Source organism: Zonotrichia albicollis, chromosome 8, assembly GCF_047830755.1.
Source record: "Zonotrichia albicollis isolate bZonAlb1 chromosome 8, bZonAlb1.hap1, whole genome shotgun sequence".
Lineage (NCBI taxonomy): Eukaryota > Metazoa > Chordata > Aves > Passeriformes > Passerellidae > Zonotrichia > Zonotrichia albicollis.
The window spans coordinates 1,479,010-1,496,820 of NC_133826.1; the positions used below are offsets into that span (position 1 = coordinate 1,479,010).

At 52.9% G+C, this 17,811-nt stretch overlaps 2 protein-coding genes across 7 annotated transcripts in view; one reads left to right on the plus strand and one right to left on the minus strand.

The window, feature by feature from the left end:
- Positions 1–378: 378 nt before the first annotated feature.
- Positions 379–12,578, plus strand: SLC35D1 (solute carrier family 35 member D1). Of its 2 annotated transcripts, none has more exons than XM_074545594.1 (12): positions 379–633; positions 1,113–1,146; positions 1,228–1,314; positions 1,685–1,752; positions 2,819–2,890; positions 3,322–3,390; positions 3,620–3,722; positions 4,171–4,263; positions 7,222–7,289; positions 7,599–7,677; positions 7,835–7,917; positions 9,407–12,578. In XM_074545594.1, the coding sequence occupies exons 1-12, from the start codon at positions 419–421 to the stop codon at positions 9,621–9,623; spliced, it is 1,188 nt and encodes a 395-aa protein (XP_074401695.1). In that variant the 5' UTR covers positions 379–418; the 3' UTR covers positions 9,624–12,578. The 2 variants fall into 2 exon arrangements, with proteins under 2 accessions (XP_074401695.1, XP_074401696.1); XM_074545595.1 differs by having other exon boundaries at positions 380–633; positions 9,489–12,578.
- Positions 12,579–14,558: 1,980 nt separating this feature from the next.
- The window catches only part of MIER1 (MIER1 transcriptional regulator), a 43,106-nt gene continuing 39,853 nt past the window's right edge, over positions 14,559–17,811 (minus strand). For all 5 annotated transcript variants that reach the window (XM_074545588.1, XM_074545586.1, XM_074545585.1 and 2 more), the window contains one exon: positions 14,559–15,742. In XM_074545588.1, the coding sequence (XP_074401689.1) occupies positions 15,429–15,742 (314 nt within the window). In that variant the 3' untranslated portion in view covers positions 14,559–15,428. The remainder of the gene's footprint in view (positions 15,743–17,811) is intronic.

The window sequence follows — 17,811 nt, forward strand, 5'->3', positions numbered from 1 at the left end:
CCCCCTGTGCGATGTCCCCCATCACTCTCCTCCAAACCCTGTGTGATGTCCCCCCGTCCCACGCACCCCTGTGCCATGTCCCCATCCCTGTGCCATCTCCCTATCCCTGTCCCCATCTCCCCATCCCCGTCCCCATCCCTCTCTCCATCCCTGTCCCCTGTACCATGTCCCCATCCCTGCTCCCACCTCCGTCTCCATCTCCCCATCCCTGCCTCCGGCCCCATGCCATCTCCCCATCCCTATCCCCGCCCCCGTCCCCCCCTTGTGCCATGTCCCCCTCCGTGCCCGGTGTCCCAGGCCCCGCCCCGTTCCCTCCCGGCCCCGCCCCTTTCCCTCTTGGCCCCGCCCCGTTCCCTCCCGTTCCCCCCGGTCCCTCCCCGCGCCTGCGCGCTGCCGCCGCTCTCGCCCCGCCCCAGCCATGTCGGAGCCGCGCAGACGCCCCGGGGCCGCGGCCGGGGGGGGGCCCGAGGGGGCGGCCGAGGGGGGAGCCCCCGCCGGAGCCCCCGCGCCCGGCGATGCGGAGCGGGGCATGGCGGCCCCGCCGCTCTGCCTGCGCCTGCTGGCCGCCGCCTTCTACGGCCTCAGCTCCTTCCTCATCGTCGTCGTCAACAAGAGCGTCCTCACCTCCTACGGGTACGGCCGCGCCGCCGGGACCCTCCCCGGGAGCGGGAATTCCCTCCCCGATCGGGACCCCCCACCCTGGGATCGGGGATACCCCCGGGATCAGGACCCCCCCCACCCTGGGATCGGGATACCCCCCCGGGATCGGAAATCTCCCAGGGAATGGGACCCCGACCCCCCACCCTGGGATCGGGGTACCCCCTGGGATCGGGATATCGCACCCCGGGATCGGCGTGGGGACCCCCGCGGGATGGGGATCGGGACCCCGCCATTCACTCCCGTCCCTGCGCTCGGGTCCCCCCCCTGTGTCCCCCCCTTGCCCCGGGTCCTTCCCAGCCCTTGTCCCCCCCCCGCTTTGGGGCTGCCGCCCCTCCATGCCCGTCCTGTCCCCTCCCGGACCCCCGTGTCCCCCTGTGGTGTCCCCATGGCCGTGGGGCCCTGTGCGGGACCCCCGGTGTGGGACCCCCCTGATCCGCGCTCTCCTCCCGCAGGTTCCCGTCCTCGCTGTGCGTGGGGCTGGGCCAGGTGAGTGAGTGGGACCCCGCGGTGTCCCCGCACGCCGCGTTCGGGCTTGGGGGGCCGTGGGTGACCCCTGCTCTCTTGCAGATGGTGGCCACGGTGGCCGTGCTCTGGGCCGGGAAGGCGCTGCGGGTGGTCAAGTTCCCTGACCTGGACAGACACATCCCCCGGCGGGTGAGACCCCTCCCCGGCACCCCAATCCCCTTCCCAAGCACCCCAATCCCCTCCTCGGGCACCCAAATCCCCTTCCCCAAGCACCCCAATCCCCTCCCCGGCACCCCAATCCCCTTCCCAAGCACCCCAATCCCCTCTCCGGGCTCCTTTCTCCTGCCCCGGGGTCCCTGTCCCACAGGGGCTCTTTGGGATGCCCGTGCCCGTTGCGGGGATCCTGGAGCTCCGGACACGTGTGTGTGTGTGTGTGTGTGAGTGTGTGAAGGTTTCCATGGCGGGTGGGAACAATTCCATTCTATTTTTATCCCCCCGAGGCTGCTCGGGGAGCTCCCGGCTCGCTCCCACAGCCTCTTTTCCCTCCTCTCCTTTCCAGACATTTCCTCTACCTCTCCTGTACTTCGGGAACCAGATCACAGGACTGTTCAGCACGCAGAAGCTGAAGTAGGGATGGGTTTCCCGCCCGGGGGTTTCGCGGTTCCTCGGGGCTTTCCGGGGTTGCCGGGGAGCCCAGCGGGCCCCGGGGCTGCGGTGACGGGGCCGGAGCCGCTCGGGGCCCTGCGCTTCCCTCCCTCCCTTCCTTCCTCCCTTCCTTCCCTCCCTGCCCACGCCGGGATGTGCCACGTGCGTGTTCCCAAACGCTCCCCGCGGGCAGGGAGGGACACGGGGCTGGTTCTTAACCACGGGCTGAGGGCTGGGGGTGTCCCTGGGGGCCCCATCCCTGCAGGCTCGGATCTATGGGGTGTGGGAGCGGTGCCGTTCCCATGAGGGAATTCCATCCTAAGGGCAGGGGCAGGCCGATCCCATAGCCCTGCTCTGATCCCATAGCCCTGCTCCAGTCCCATAGCCCGATTCTGATCTCATATCCCTATTCTAGTCCCATATCCCTGCTCCAATCCCATAGCCCTGTTCTGGTCCCATATTCCTGCTCCAGTCCCATAGCCAGATTCTGATCTCATATCCCTATTCTAGTCCCATATCCCTGCTCCAATCCCATAGCCCTGTTCTGGTCCCATGTCCCCATTCTGATGTCATACCCCAATTCTGATCCCATAGCCCTGCTCCAATCTCATAGCCCTGCTCTGATCCTGTATCCCTGCTCCCATCCCATATCCTGATTCTAATCCCATACCCCTGCTGCAATCCTATATCCCGATTCTGATCCCATTTCCCTGCTCCCGTCCTATATCCCTGCTCCAATCCCATATCCCTGCTCTGATCCCATATCCCTGCTCCCATCCCATATACCTATTCCCATCCCATATTCCTGCTCTGATCTCATATCCCTATCCTGATCCCATATCCCTGCTCCCATCCCTGTTCCCATCCCATATCCCTATCCTGATCCCATATCCCTGCTCTGATCCCATACCCTTGCTCCCAGCCCATATCCCTGCTCCCATCCCAAAGCCCTGTTCCCATCCCATATCCCTGCTCCTATCCCACACCCCGGCTCAGTTTGGGATGCAGGGAAGGGGGCACGGCCTCTCAGCGCTGCCCTTCCCCGCAGCCTGCCCATGTTCACGGTGCTGCGGAGGTTTTCCATCCTGTTCACGATGTTTGCCGAGGGATTCCTGCTCAAGTGAGTGCTGGGGCCAGGATGGGTTTGCCTCTGGGAGGAAGGGGTGGGTTTGGAGCTGCCAGATCCACCCCATCCCACCCCATCCCACCCCATCCCATCCCATCCCATCCCACCCCATCCCATCCCAGGGGAGCCAGCAGAGAGGTTTGTGCTGCTCTGGCTCCCCGTTGGGAGGTGTGGGGTGCTGTGCCAGCCCCAGCTCCTGCAGGGACCCCAAAGCCCCTGGGCAGGGCTGGAGCTGCTCCAGGCTCAGTTTTTATCTTCTAAAACATCACAGAGATAATTGTCTAAAATGTCTTCACTCACAGCTGCTGCAGGGGTTGGGTTGGGGGTGGTTTGGGGTTTTCCCCCTTTCCTCAGGAAGAAAAGCTGCTCCCTGCTCCGGGTGTTGCCAAGGCCTGATGCCAGGTCCTGCTGCCTGTGTTTTGCAGGAAGAAGTTTTCCTGGAGCATTCAGATGACAGTGTTTGCCATGATCTTTGGTGCATTTGTGGCTGCCAGGTGAGCTCTTCCCGTTCCCAGTGCAGTTCCCTGGAGTGTCCCAGGAGCAGAGGGATTCCACACTGACCTTCCCCAGACGTGCTCTCCAGTAGGAAAGAATGCTTTCCTGACCCAAATCCCACCCCCTCCTGCCATCATGAACTTTTCTGGCTCCAGAGAAGGTGGAGGGACCCTTCCAGGTGCTGTCCCTGCTCAGCCAGAGCTTTAACTCCTGATTTCCCCTCCCCAGTGCTGACTTGGCATTCGACCTGGAGGGATACATTTTTATCCTCATCAACGACGCCTTAACAGCTGCAAACGGTGCCTACGTGAAACAGAAGCTGGATTCCAAGGTGGGATGAGCTCTGGCTTCCCCTGGGATGTTGGGATTTTGGTTTCTGTGAGGGCAGAGGGGGAGGCTCAGCCATCCCATTCCCAAAATCTGTCCAGAGCTGCTGGGGACAAGGGATGGGGGGCACAGCACACAGGGAATGGCTGGAGGTGAAAGAAGGTAGATTGAGATATTGGGATGTTGGGAAGGAATTCCTGGCTGGGATGGAATTCCCAGAGCAGCTGTGGCTGCCCCGGGATCCCTGCAGTGCCCAAGGCCAGGATGGATCCCTGGGATGGTGGAAGGTCCCTGCCCATGGGACTGGATGAGCTTTAAGGTCCCTCCCAGCCCACACCAGCCTGGAATTCCATGAGATATGAGAATTCCCAGCTGGGTTCAGCTCCAGCCCCACTGGCTGTGTGAGCAGGAATTTCTGTTCCCACTCCAACCTTGGGGGTTCCCATTTCCAGGAGCTGGGGAAGTACGGCCTGCTCTACTACAATGCACTGTTCATGATCCTGCCCACCCTGGCCATTGCCTACATCACTGGAGATGCACAGAAGGTAGGACAGCCATCCCAAAATCCCAAAATCCATCCCAAATTCCATGGGTTCCATGGCACACTGTCCCATGGAGGAGCTGGGGAAGGGCTGCCCCAAAACCACCCCAGCAGAAAGGAGCCACAGCTTCGACGTTGGACCCAAACCCACAGAGTTGCTCCATTGAGACATTTTTGTAATGCCTGAGGAATGGGGAAGTGGAGAGCAAAGAGAAAACCCAAATATTATTTAAAGAAGCTGAGTAATTTTAGAATCAATGAGTTTATTCAAGCTTTCTTTTTTCCCTGTCCTTCCCCTCTCGCCGGGGCAGTTTTGTGGAGCTGCTCTGTGGGTTGGCTTTACTTGTGGTGATCTTGGAGATGATAATTATATTAACAATACTAATAAATAAATAAATTAACAATAGTATTAATATTAGCAGCAATATAATAATAATAATAATAATAATAATAATAATAATAATAATAATAATAATAATAATAATAATAAGGTTCTATATACATGAAATTATTCTTTATGATTACTCTGATTATAATTATTTACCTGGGGTCCTGTATACTTGAAATTATTATTATTATTATTGCTATTACTATTATTATTAATTGTTTTTGTTGTTGCACTCATTGATGTGCAGCTGGCTCTCCTGAGCAACAAGTTCCTTTTTCCTGCCTGTTTTTTGGGGATCTCCTCCAGGTGCAGGGAATTGAGCTGAATCCTCTCCCCCAAAGGCTGGAGGTGTTGCCCACCCTGGGGGTGGCCCTGCCACCCTCCGTGTCCCCCAGCCTGGTGGCTTTGTCCTCGTTAGGAGCTTAAAGCCCGGGGATAATGAGCTGGGCTTAGCAGGGATGGCAGGAGGGTGAAGGTGGCTCGGCCCCGCCCTCTCCCAGCGCTGGATTTGGGATCAAAGTGCTCATTGAGGAGCAGGAGCTGGGCCTGGGCAGGAAAACGTGGCTGTGAGCAGCCTCTGTTCAGCCCGGGGAGAGAAATGGCTTTTTTAAAATTTGCTTTTCCCCCTGAATAAACTCCTTTCTGGGCTGCACAAAGATGTGCTGTGTGCCGGGGCTGCTGCCAGGAAGCTGCAGCCCCAGGAACCCCTGGGAAGGGCTGGGGAGGGGGGCCGGGGCCCCTCGTGTGCCTCTGGCTCTGGGAATTGCTGTGCTTGCTCTGGAGGCAGCCCAGGTGACACGTCCTGCTCTGCATGAGCAGGATTCCTGGGCACAGGGGATGCAGGAGCTGCAGAGGGGCCCTGGGGCTGGGATTTGGTGTCCCTGGGGAAAGGGCATCCCCAGTGCCAGGCAGGAGCCCTGGGTGCCCGGGCATTCCCTGCCCAGGTGAGGGGAGCAGCTCCTGCCCTGGGGCTCAGCTGGAGCAGGTGAGATCCCACCTGGATTTTGGGGTGTCCCCAAGGGCTGGAGGCTCCCTCAGTTCCCTGGGCAGGCTTTGTCCCTCTCCAAGTGCTGCAGCCATCCAGGGGGACCTCCCTGGGTGTCCTTGGGTGTCCCTGTGTGTCCCTGGGTGCCCCTGGGTGCCCCTGTGTGTCCCTGGGTGTCTCTGTGTGTCTCTGTGTGCCCCTGGGTGCCCCTGTGTGCCCCTGGGTGTCCCAGTCTGCCCCTGGGTGCCCCTGGATGCCCTTGTGTGTCCCCTGGGTGTCCCTGGGTGTCTCTGTGTGTCCCTGTGTGCCCCTGGGTGTCCTTGTGTGCCTCTGGCTCTGGGGTCCTGCCCCTGTGTGTCCCTGGGTGCCCCTGTGTGTCCCTGGGTGCCCCTGTGTGTCCCTGGGTGTCCCTGTGTGTCCCTCTGTGTCCCTGGGTGCCCCTGGCTCTGGGATCCTGTCCCTGGGTGCCCCTGGGTGCCCCGGACCCTGGGGTCCTGCCCCTGTGTGTCCCTGGGTGCCCCTGGCTCTGGGGTCCTGTCCCTGGGTGTCCCTGGGTGCCCCTGGCTCTGGGGTCCTGTCCCTGGGCACCTTGGGCAGAGCCTGGCTCCTGGGTGACGCCCTGAGTGTCCTCAGGGGTGCTGCAGCCCTTGGTGGCCCCTCTGGGCTCTGTGTGGCACAGATCCAGCCCTGCAGGTGCTCCCAGAGCCCAGGGAGAAGCCCTGCCCTGAAACCCAGGCTGCCTCAGCAGCACCCCCAGGTCACGGCTCCCTCAGGATGGCAGGGAGTGGGAGCCAAAAGGATCCAATTGTGGGGAGCAGCCAGCTGGGATTGGCCTCTCCTGAGCCCTCTGGCTGTCACCCTCCTTCCCTAAATGAGCCTTGCTTGGTCGTATCCTGTGCAAGCTGTTCCAGCTCCAGAGCTCAGTCCCCAAGGGCACTGGGTGCCAGAAGCCAGCTCGCTCTCAGACCAAGGCCGTGGGTCAGCCCCTAGCCAGCAGGGAATATTCAGCTCTTAGTGATCAGGCAGCTCTTGTGATTTCAGCTTTGCTTGCTAGGTAGCTTTTCCCTTGGCCTAAGGCTCCAGCAGACGGCAGAGAGAGGAGAAGCAGCAGACGCTGGCTGTTCCACCAGTATGGCTTTATTGTAGGGGTCCGTGAAGGGTCTCAGCTCTTCTTCTTCCCAGTTAGTAGGGGTACAGTGTGCTACTTTTATACCCTTGGCCTGGATCCAATCCTGACCAATGGCAAAGGTGTTAGAGTGACCATAAGTGACCAATGGTAGGGTTTAACACAATATTGCCTTCCATGGCTATAGGGATAAGGTACAAGGCGGATGTCCCTGGAGACAGGAAGCTTCTTTGCCGCTGTGTCAGCATTCTATTCTCCAAGGGGCCCTGGCTAAACCTGAGGGGTTTACTACACTTCCCTGCCCTTTCCAGAGGGCATGAGCTGAGAGCTGAGCCTGGGGGTGCTGCCAGAGCTTTGGGGTGCCATCCCAGGCTGGGATGGGGTTGGATTTTGCTGCTGTGGGGTGGCAGCAGGGCTGGGAGTGTGTGGGTGCCGGGGCTCTGATGCAGGTGCTGTTCTGCAGGCAGTGCAGTACCAGGGCTGGGCTGACACCTTCTTCCTCGTGCAGTTCTCGCTCTCCTGTGTGATGGGGTAAGTGTGGGGCAGGGAAGGCACCTCCACCCCAGAAATGGGGGTTCTGGTGCCCTGGTGTTATTAAAAACCATCACAGTCCTGCTGGGAGACCATTCCTGGGAGATGTGGTAGGTGGGGATTATCTCCCACCAGCTCCTCCAGTGCAGGGTTGGCTGAAAAAGTGGGGAAAAAAGGGTGGGAATGGATCCTGGAATGCTTTGGGCTGGGAGGGACCTCAGGCTGCCCTGATTCCCTGAGGGGCAGGGACCCCTCCCCAGGCCAGGGTGGCTCCCAGGGGCTGTCCCTGATGGTGGCTCCTTCCCGTAGGTTTATTCTGATGTATTCCACGGTCCTGTGCACTCAGTACAACTCTGCTCTTACAACTACAATAGTTGGCTGCATTAAGGTGAGTGGCATTCCCCAAAAAAGCCCCTCAGCTCTCCCTTGGGAATTGTGTTAACCCCTCATGTTCCACCCCCTGCGTTCCCTTTCCCATAAATTCCATTTTCCATACAATTCCCGTGTCTCAGGCTGTTTGTTCCTCCCATCTTGTTCCTCTGCAGAATATTTTAATAACCTATATTGGGATGTTTTTTGGAGGAGATTATATTTTTACATGGATGAACTTCATTGGTCTAAATATCAGGTAAGAGCAGAGGTTTATTTATGACTTGTAAGTGAAAACTGGGGTGAAACTGAAACTATTTGACAAATTTAATTTATTTCCCTCCCAAAAAAACCCCCATGGTTTTGGGCTTTTGTACTTGGTCTTTTTGTGCATGTGCTTGGGTTTTGTGCTTTGTGCTTCAGTTTTGTGGGATGTTCCCAAACTTGGTTTGTTATAAAGCCAGGAGAGCTCACAGGGGTATTTTAGCAGCAAAATGGAGATTTCCCTGTGTTACCAAGCAGTCATGGAATTAAGGCAGCAAAAGAAGAATTTTGGGGATTATTTTGTTTTCATTATTTTTTGGGGGGGATTATTTCAAGTTCAAGAATTTGGGGATTATTTCTTATTATTCTCATTTCTTATTATTCTTATTATTTGGGGGTTCATATTATTATTATTATTATTATTATTATTATTATTATTATTATTATTATTATTATTATTATTATTATTATTATTTGGGGGTTCATCTTACTATTATTATTATTTGAGGATCCATCTTATTATTATTTGGGGATCCATCTTATTATTCTTACCATTATTTGGGGATCCATCTTATTATTCTTACCATTATTTGGGGATCCATTTTATTATTATTATTATTATTATTATTTGAGGATCCATCTTATTATTTGGGGATTCATCTTATTATTATTATTTGGGGATTCATCTTATTATTATTATTTGGGGATTCATCTTATTATTATTTGGGGATCCATGTTATTATTCTTATTATTTGGGGATCCATCTTATCATTATTTGGGGATCCATCTTATTATTATTATTTGGGGGTTCATCTTATTATTGTTATTATTTGAGGATCCATCTTATTATTCTTATTATTATTTGAGGATCCATCTTATTATTCTTATTAGTATTTGGGCGTTCATATTATTATTATTATTATTATTATTATTATTTGGGGGTTCATCTTATTATTATTATTATTATTTGAGGATCCATCTTATTATTATTATTTGGGGATTCATTATTATTTGGGGATCCATGTTATTATTCTTATTATTATTTGGGGATCCATCTTATTATTCTTACCATTATTTGGGGATCCTTATTATTATTATTATTATTATTATTATTATTATTATTATTATTATTATTATTTGGGGATTCATCTTATTATTATTTGGGGATCCATCTTATTATTCTTATCATTATTTGGGGATCCATCTTATTATTCTTATCATTATTTGGGGCTCCATATTATTAGTATTAGTATTATGTTCATCTTATTATTCTTATTATTGGAAAATACAATGTTGGGCGGTTTCTCGTTTCTGGGCTGTGCTGTGGGAGTCTCTCCTGTCCTTTGGGGTGGCCCAGATGTGGGACGGCACCAAGCCCTGGGAACGGTGCAGGAGCAGCTGCCGGTGCCGGCTCTGCCTTTCCCGGGTGTGTTTGAGCACCGTGAGTGTCCCGGGCTGTTCCCATCTCTGCCCGTCCCTCGCAGTATTGCCGGGAGCCTGGTGTACTCGTACATCAGGGGGAGCCTGGTGTACTCATACATCCCCATCTCTGCCCGTCCCTCACAGTATTGCCGGGAGCCTGGTGTACTCGTACATCACCTTCACGGAGGAGCAGCTGAGCAAGGAGCCGGAGGCCGGCGCCAAGCTGGACCTGCGGGGCAAGAGCTCGGTGTGAGCGCAGCGCTGCCCCTGCCGGCCTGATGCGGGCAGGGAGCCCGGGGTGCTGTTGATTAGCACGGCTGAGATTGCTGCCTTCCTTCACCGATCCTCGGCGCCGCCCGCCCGGCCTGCGCGGCAGCCAGGAGCCTAATTGAGCCTGATTAACGGGAGGAATTAACGGGAGGAATTAACGGGTTTCTAATCGAGGCGGGGTTGGCAGTGGAGATGGGCACGGGCGGGGCAGGGCTGGCAGCTCTGCCCCGGGGTGTGCCAGGGTGCCCCTGGCTGGATCTGTTCTCTGGGATTGTGGATCTGCTCTCTGGGATTGTGGATCTGCTCCTTGGGATGCTGGATTTGTTCCCTGGGGTCTGGATGTGCTCCCTGGGATGCTGGATTTGTTCCCTGGGGTCTGGATGTGCTCCCTGGGATGCTGGATTTGCTCCCTGGGGTCTGGATTTGTTCCCTGGGGTCCTGGATCTGCTCCCTGGGATGCTGGATCTGCTCCCTGGGATCGTGGATCTGCTCCCTGGGATGCTGGATTTGTTCCCTGGGGTCCTGGATCTGCTCCCTGGGGTCTGGATCTGCTCCCTGGGATCGTGGATCTGCTCCCTGGGATCTGGATCTGCTCCCTGGGATTGTGGATCTGCTCCCTGGGGTCTGGATCTGCTCCCTGGGATTGTGGATCTGCTCCCTGGGGTCTGGATCTGCTCCCTGGGATGCTGGATTTGCTCCCTGGATGCTGGATTTGTTCCCTGGGATTGTGGATTTGCTCCCTGGGATTGTGGATCTGCTCCCTGGGGTCCTGGATCTGCTCCCTGGATGCTGGATCTGCTCTCTGGGATGCTGGATCTACTCCCTGGGGTCCTGGATCTGCTCCCTGGGATTGTGGATCTGCTCCCTGGGATGCTGGATCTGCTCTCTGGGATTGTGGATCTGCTCCCTGGGATGCTGGATCTGCTCCTTGGGGTCTGGATCTGCTCCCTGGGATGCTGGATCTGTTCCCTGGGATGCTGGATCTGCTCCCTGGGGTCTGGATCTGCTCTCTGGGATTGTGGATCTGCTCCCTGGGATGCTGGATCTGCTCCTTGGGATGCTGGATCTGCTCCCTGGGATGCTGGGTTTGTTCCCTGGGATCTGGATCTGCTCCCTGGATGCTGGATTTGTTCCCTGGGATCTGGATCTGCTCCCTGGGATGCTGGGTTTGTTCCCTGGGATTGTGGATCTGCTCCCTGGGATGCTGGATCTGCTCCCTGGGATGCTGGATCTGCTCCCTGGGATGCTGGATCTGCTCCCTGGGATCTGGATCTGCTCCCTGGGATGCTGGATTTGTTCCCTGGGGTCTGGATCTGCTCCCTGGGATTGTGGATCTGCTCCCTGGATGCTGGATTTGTTCCCTGGGGTCTGGATCCGCTGATCCCGGCGGGCTGGGAGCTGGGACTGGCTCTGTGCCCAGCCTGCTCCCTCTGGCACAGGGCAATGCCCTGGGAGCTGCTCCTGGGCTGGGCTGAGACCTCCTGGGTGAATGTTCACTGCTCTCTGGGCTGAATTTAAGCTGTTTTCAGTCGGTTTTCTGTTTGTTTGGCCCATTAACCCACTTTCCAAGCTGGGTTTGCCCTCCTGGCTCTGTCAGAGCCCTGCATCCCCCTCAGTCTCTCCGGGGCTGGTGGCATTCCAGGTTTTCCTGCAGCCTCCCCTGGATCCAGCGTGGCTTTGGGAAAGCTGGGGAGCATCCCAGGAGAGCCAGGGTGGCACAGCTGGCACAGCACATCAGGGAATTGCAGGGGCTGCAGCTCCCAGCCCTGGAAGAGGCACAAGGACTTAAATCTTCTTTTTTTGGCAAGTGCAGGGCGCCCCATAATTCTTGTTTTCTATGGAATGAATCACTCTGGGTTTGTGACCCACCAAAAATGGAACTGTAGAACATTGGGCAGTGTTCATGAGTTTTAAAGGTTGTCTTACCCAGCACCTTTTTCCAGGTTGTCTTTTGGTTTTAAAAGAATTGTTTTTAAGCTTGGTTAAAAAACTTTTATTGAAATAATGTATTTAGGAATTTTTGTACCCTAACAGCTTCTCTAGACACTGACAGTGGGGTTTTTTAGGAGATACTTGCTTAAGCTGAACTGCTGTTGGGCAAAGCTGAATTTGTTGGAGTTTTCTGGAAGATTTTCTGTGAGGGTGCAGCTCCAGCCTGGTGTGGAGCGAGTCAGCTGCTGCCTGCTCCAACATCCCACTGCTGGGGCAATTCCAGAGCCACAATTCCCCCTTTTTGTGGGATTTTGTGGTCACTGCAGGCAGTTGGGTGTCCTGGAGCTGCCCCTCTGCACATTCCCCCTGTGAGCACAGTCAAAAAGAAATCCCTGATTATTTTGTCTCCCAGAATTCCAATAAAACCTTGGCTTTGTCCAGGGGAGGGAAGGTCACAAACCCTTCCTGGTGTGCAGAAACCCCCCAGTCCCAGCCAGATGGGGCTGCTGCTCCCAGTTCTGGTTCTGGTTTTGGTTCTGTCCTGGTTCCCAGTGCCCAGGTGCTCCTGCCCTTGCTGCAGCATTCCCAAATCCCAATTCCCAATTCCCAATTCCCAAATCCCAAATCTCTTTTTTCTCCCCCGTGTGCTCCAACTGCACCGTGCTGAGGTCACAGCCAGCAGGGTGATTCTGCCAGAGGGGTTTTTATGATTTTCTGTTTGTTTTTTAATCTACTGGTTAGATTTGCAGTCCTAACAGAGAAGGATTTTTAAAGCTTTTTTTTTTTTTGTCCATGCTGGGATCCTGCTGGATCCTAAACCCTGGGAAAGCCAAGAATTCCTCTAACAGTATTTTCTATGCTATTAATTGACTAAAAAACAAATGTTTTCTATAGAGAATCTATTTACAAAATGAGCATTTTAGTGATGAAAACCTGAATGTATGGCAGGCTGTGGATGTGAGGAATGAGAGCAGAAAGGATTTATGTGCCTCTGTATTTTTGTATTTGCTTCCAATAAACCAATGAACCAAAGCTGCTGCTGCCTCAGCCTCTCTTCCCTGGTGGAGGGGATGGGAATTCTGGGTTTCCAGCTTTGAATATTCCTTGGGAAGGGATTTGGAAACATTACTGGGAATGTTTGGGAATATTGGGAATTATTGGGAATGAAGGGAACAGCTGGAAGGTGATGCAGAAAAATGGGTTTTGTTTCCATGGGTTTCAGTGGCAGAGTCACTGCTCTCCCAGCCTCTCAGAGGGAATATTCCACCCCTCTGGAGCAAGGAAATCAGGAATTTTGGATGCAGACAGTAAGTTTAAAAATATTTTAATAAGCTTTTCCAGAATTGCAGACGGGGAAGGGGAGGAAGAGGAGGGAATTACCGACAGTGCAAATACTGTGTGGAAAAAATGTATCCAACAATCTGTGGGGTTTGTGTGTGTGGGGGGAATTTATAGCACATTGAACCCTCTGGGAAGCCCAAGGATTTCCTGTTGGACTGGATTCCCAAGTGTACAGAAGGTTTGGAAAATGAAAGCAAAGTTAGCAGATTTCCAGGATTTTCAATAGCTTTAGTAGTGCAATGACTTATCGAGTTACAGTGGCTGCAGTTTGAAACATGAACAAATATTGTATAAAACACCAGCATAAACAAAAGGTAAATTAGAATTAAATATTCTTAAAGTCTAGCTGAGCATTACATAGTGGATTATGGAATGTCAGGTCTCTTCTAAGTATCACCAAAAAAAAAATAAAAATAAGGAAAGATAAAAAACAAAGCAACATTCCTGAAAATATACACAGTGCTGGATTTCACACACGAGCCTGAGACAATTCACTTGGAAACTTTCCTGTGGAGTTTTGGGAAGTATTTCCAACTTGCAACCGAGAACAAAGAGCATCAAAATGAAACTGCAAATAGGATTCTGCTTGTGTGGAACCGTCCTTGAGGTGCTGCTCACGACCAGAGGGGAGAGTTAACAGCACCCTCTGCCTCAGGCATTAATCACTGCGTTCCTTAATTAACACAGGCCTCCATTAACGAGCCTCACCCAGAGGCCCTCCAGGAGCAGGGCTGGCAGGCAGAGCTGATCATTCCCCAGGGTTCTGCATCCTCATCCCGGGCCTTGGCTCGCTCCTGATCACAAAGTCCAAGGGAAGGTCAGTGGAGAAGAAACCGAATCAGCCCCAGCCCTCAGCACTGGCGTTTGGCTCGAAACACCCATTGCAAACCATGCAGTTCAACCATAAAGAGCATAACCCTGCAGAGAAAATAACCAGTGAAGGATGAACAGCACACCTGTGAGGAGGAGGAGGAGGACACGGGGTCAGCAATGGTACAATTAATTGAACAATTAGCCCGGATTTGAACAGAGCAGAAGTGGAGCTGGGCTGAAGAAAACAACCAAACAAAACCAAAGGGAATTGGGATTTCAAACGTTCCTGATTGCTGGATGTAAATCCTACACCCACACCTTCAGTGGTGCTGCTGGTGGGTGCCATCACCCCACTGCCATTGATTGATGAGGAATTTTTGGTTCTCACACCAAGCTCAGTGTGAATTCCTGCTCTCCCCTCTCCAGGTGAGCATTCCAGCACAGAATTCCAGCATTTCCTAGGCTGGACAAGGGCTCCCAGTGCAGCCTGGTGTGCTGTCAGCAATTCCAGCCAGCCCCAGCTGCATTTCCAGCCCCCTCAGCCCCTCTGTGCTCCCAGGGCACAAACCAGGGCACAAACCAGGGCACGGTGCAGCAGCTGCACCTGCACAAGGTTCAACAACTCCAGAATTTGGCTGCTGTGAGATTTCTGAGTTCCAAACAAAGGGAGAAAGAAAGCAAGGAAATGTGTGCAATGCAAGCAGCATGCTTAACCAAAACTGAGACATCGTTATTTGCCAGAAAACAAGAAAATAAAACACACTTCCAAAGTCAAATGCCTCCTAACCATTCTTATGTTAATTATTTACCAGTTTCTGGGAAGAAAATTAACACGTTGGTGATTAATTTTTAACTCCATTGGTTTGGTTTGGTTTGGTTTGGGTTTTTTTTTTTGTGGTTTTTTTTTTTAGAAAAGACTTCAGCAAAATAAAAGGAAGCTGACATTAGACTCAGGGTATCAACTCTCTCATAAAAGTTTACCAACTGTACAAGGTAAGAAAATTATACAAGCTTTTGTTTTAAGAAAAGGACAGTTCAATCAAGACATAAGTACTGTAAAAATCTTTCAAAGGCTACAAAGAAATCTGGAAAAATACAGAATGTATTTCTTTAGCCCAGATAAAGAATATGGAAAGACATCATTGATGTCAACAATTTTACATAGACAAACCTGACCTGGTTTATTTATTTACCTTTTAAAACTTCTATATATAAAAATAGTTGTGCTCATAACTTTCAGGATTCATGAGGGTTCCTTAATGATGGGATGACATTTTCCTCTCTCCAGCAGGAGTGGAAGTCTCTGTGCCTGCTCTGTCTTGGCTTTTCCTGTTTTATTTTAACTTCCTGCAAAGCCCCAAACGCTTTGTTCACTTGTACACTGATTAAATGCTGTTTTATACATTAAATGCTGTATTAACACATTCTTTAATGTATTAGGCTGGGAATATTTTTGCAGCAACTCACTGCTTTGTTCCTTAAATATTTAAGAGCCTTTTTATCCCAGAACTGCGGCTGCCAGCTCTGAGAAATTCAATATTCTCCTGCTGCTTTTCAGCACCGAAGAAAACCAAATCATCGGATCTTTAGAGCCGACTAGAAGGTCTCAGGAAACAAAAACAAAATCTCAGATTGTTTATGGAACTGGACTTTGGAAGGTAACCCATCAACCCTGAAAATTTTAGACACCCAGAATTTACTCCAAGGAATAAAATCAGCTCCCAGCACTCAGTCTTCCAGCGTTTCCAGCTCCTCCAGCTTCCCGTGGGAATTGGTTTCCTGGAAGAGCTCTGAAGCACCCGGGCTCTCCTTCCCACTGCTGTTCATTCTCCTCCTTTTCAGAGGCCTCTCGCCCTTCTCCTCCAGCTCAGGCTCGTTCCTGGGGGTCCCTCTGGGCTCGCTGGGGAGGTTTTCGGGCTCGTAGCCGTTGGTGTCCAGCTCTGGGTGAGTTTTCTTCCCACTGCAGGGTCCGTTGGTGTGCAGCCCCTCGGGCCGGGCCTCCTCCTTGCCTGGCACCTCCCCTGGGCCGTTGGCAGAGAGCCCTGCAGGGACAGAGAGCCTTCAGCGAGGCCCAGCAGCACCCCCTGCCTCAGGAGAGCACAGGCTGGGCTCAAATTCAGTTAAAATCGGGGCTTTTCTCCTTCTCACTGTGTGACTGATGTGCACACAACTGACAGAACCTATGGAAGTGCTTAAAAGGAACAGAGAATGTCCTGGAATCCCAGGAGGGCTCTCCTCAGGAAAGCAGAATTTGAACTCAAATTCCTTAAAAATCCAGGGGTTTTCTCCTTCTGATTCTCCTCAGACTGAGTGACTGATGTGCACACAACTGCCACAGGGAGTTCATGGAGTGCTTAAAAGGAAGAGAATGTCCTGGAATCTCAGGACCCCGGTGAGCTCTCTTTACCTGGGCTCACAAAGGTAAGCAGAATTTGCATCAGAATTCATTAAAAATCCAGTGGTTTTCTCCTTCTCACTGTGTGACAGATGTGCACACGACTGACAGAACCTATGGAAGTGCTTAAAAGGAATGGAGATTGTCCTTTTTATCCCAGGAGGGCTCTCCTCAGGAAAGCAGAATTTGAACTCAAATTCATTTAAAATCCAGGGGTTTTCTCCTTCTCACTGTGTGACTGATGTGCACACAACTGACACAGGGAGTTCATGGAGTGCTTAAAAGGAAGAGAATGTCCTGGAGTCTCAGGACCCCAGTGAGCTCTCTTTACCTGGGCTGGGTCAGGAAAGCACAATTTGAACTCAAATTCATTTACAATCAGGGGTTTTCTCCTTCTCCTCACTGTGTGACTGATGTGCACACAACTGACACAACCTATGGAAGTGCTTAAAAGGAGAGGAGAATGCCCTGGAATCCCAGGACCCCAGGTGGGGTATCCTCAGGAAAGCAGAATTTGCACTCAGAATTCATTTAAAATCCAGGGGTTTTCTCCTTCTCACTGTGTGACTGATGTGCACACAACTGACACAGGGAGTTCATGGAAGTGCTTAAAAGGAAGAGAATGTCCTGGAATCCCAGGACCCCAGGAGGGCTCTCCTCAGGAAAGCAGAATTTGAACTCAAATTCCTTAAAAATCCAGTTTTTCTCCTTCTCACTGTGTGACTGATGTGCACACAACTGCCACAGGGAGTTCATGGAAGTGCTTAAGAGGAACAGAGAATGTCCTGGAGTCTCAGGACCCCAGTGAGCTCTCTTTACCTGGACTCAGAAAGGTAAGCAGAATTTGAACTCAGAATTCTTTAAAAATCCGGTGGTTTTCTCCTTCTCCTCACTGAGTGACTGATGTGCACACAACTGCCACAGGGAGTTCATGGAGAGCTCAAGAGGAGCAGAGAATGTTCTGGAGCCCCAGGATGCAGGGGCTGCAGGTGGGCTCTGCTCACTGGGCTCTCTGTGCAGCTTCCAGGACATTTCCAGGCTCTGAGTGATTTCCAGCTCCTCCCTGGCTCCTGCCCCATTCCCAGCCCTCAGAGCAGCTCCTGAGGAGCAGCAGGAGCTCCCCAGGCCCAGCTCCCAGCCCAGGACTCCCCAGAGCCCTGGAGTTTCACAGCACAGGGCACGCAGGAACCCACAAACCTCAGGTCACAGGAAATTCCTGTGGGCATTTATCTTCCAGACAAGGCCCTTGCCTAAATGCAAACATGGAGGGGTTTTAAAAACCAGTTTGAACTTGAAATAGGCTGCTTGTCTGGGGGTGCTCACCTGGAGAAGAGGAGGCTTTGGGAGAGCTCAGAGCCTTTTCCAGGGGCTCCAGGAGAGTGACTTGGGACAGCACACAGGGAATGGTCAGGGACAGATGGGACATGGGGAGAGAGGAACAGGAGCAGCCTGGGAGGGGCTGGGATGGAATTCCCAGAGGAGCTGTGGCTGCTCCATCCCTGCAGTGCCCGAGGCTGGCTGGGAGCAGCCTGGGATGGGGATGGTGGGAGGTGCCAGGGCAGGGATGGGCTCCCAGGGTAGCCCGGGATGGGGATGGTGCCCCTGGCAGGGCAGGGCAGGGATGGGCTCCCCAGGGCAGCCTGGGATGGGGATGGTGGGAGGTGCCAGGGCAGGGATGGGCTCCCAGGGTAGCCCGGGATGGGGATGGTGCCCCTG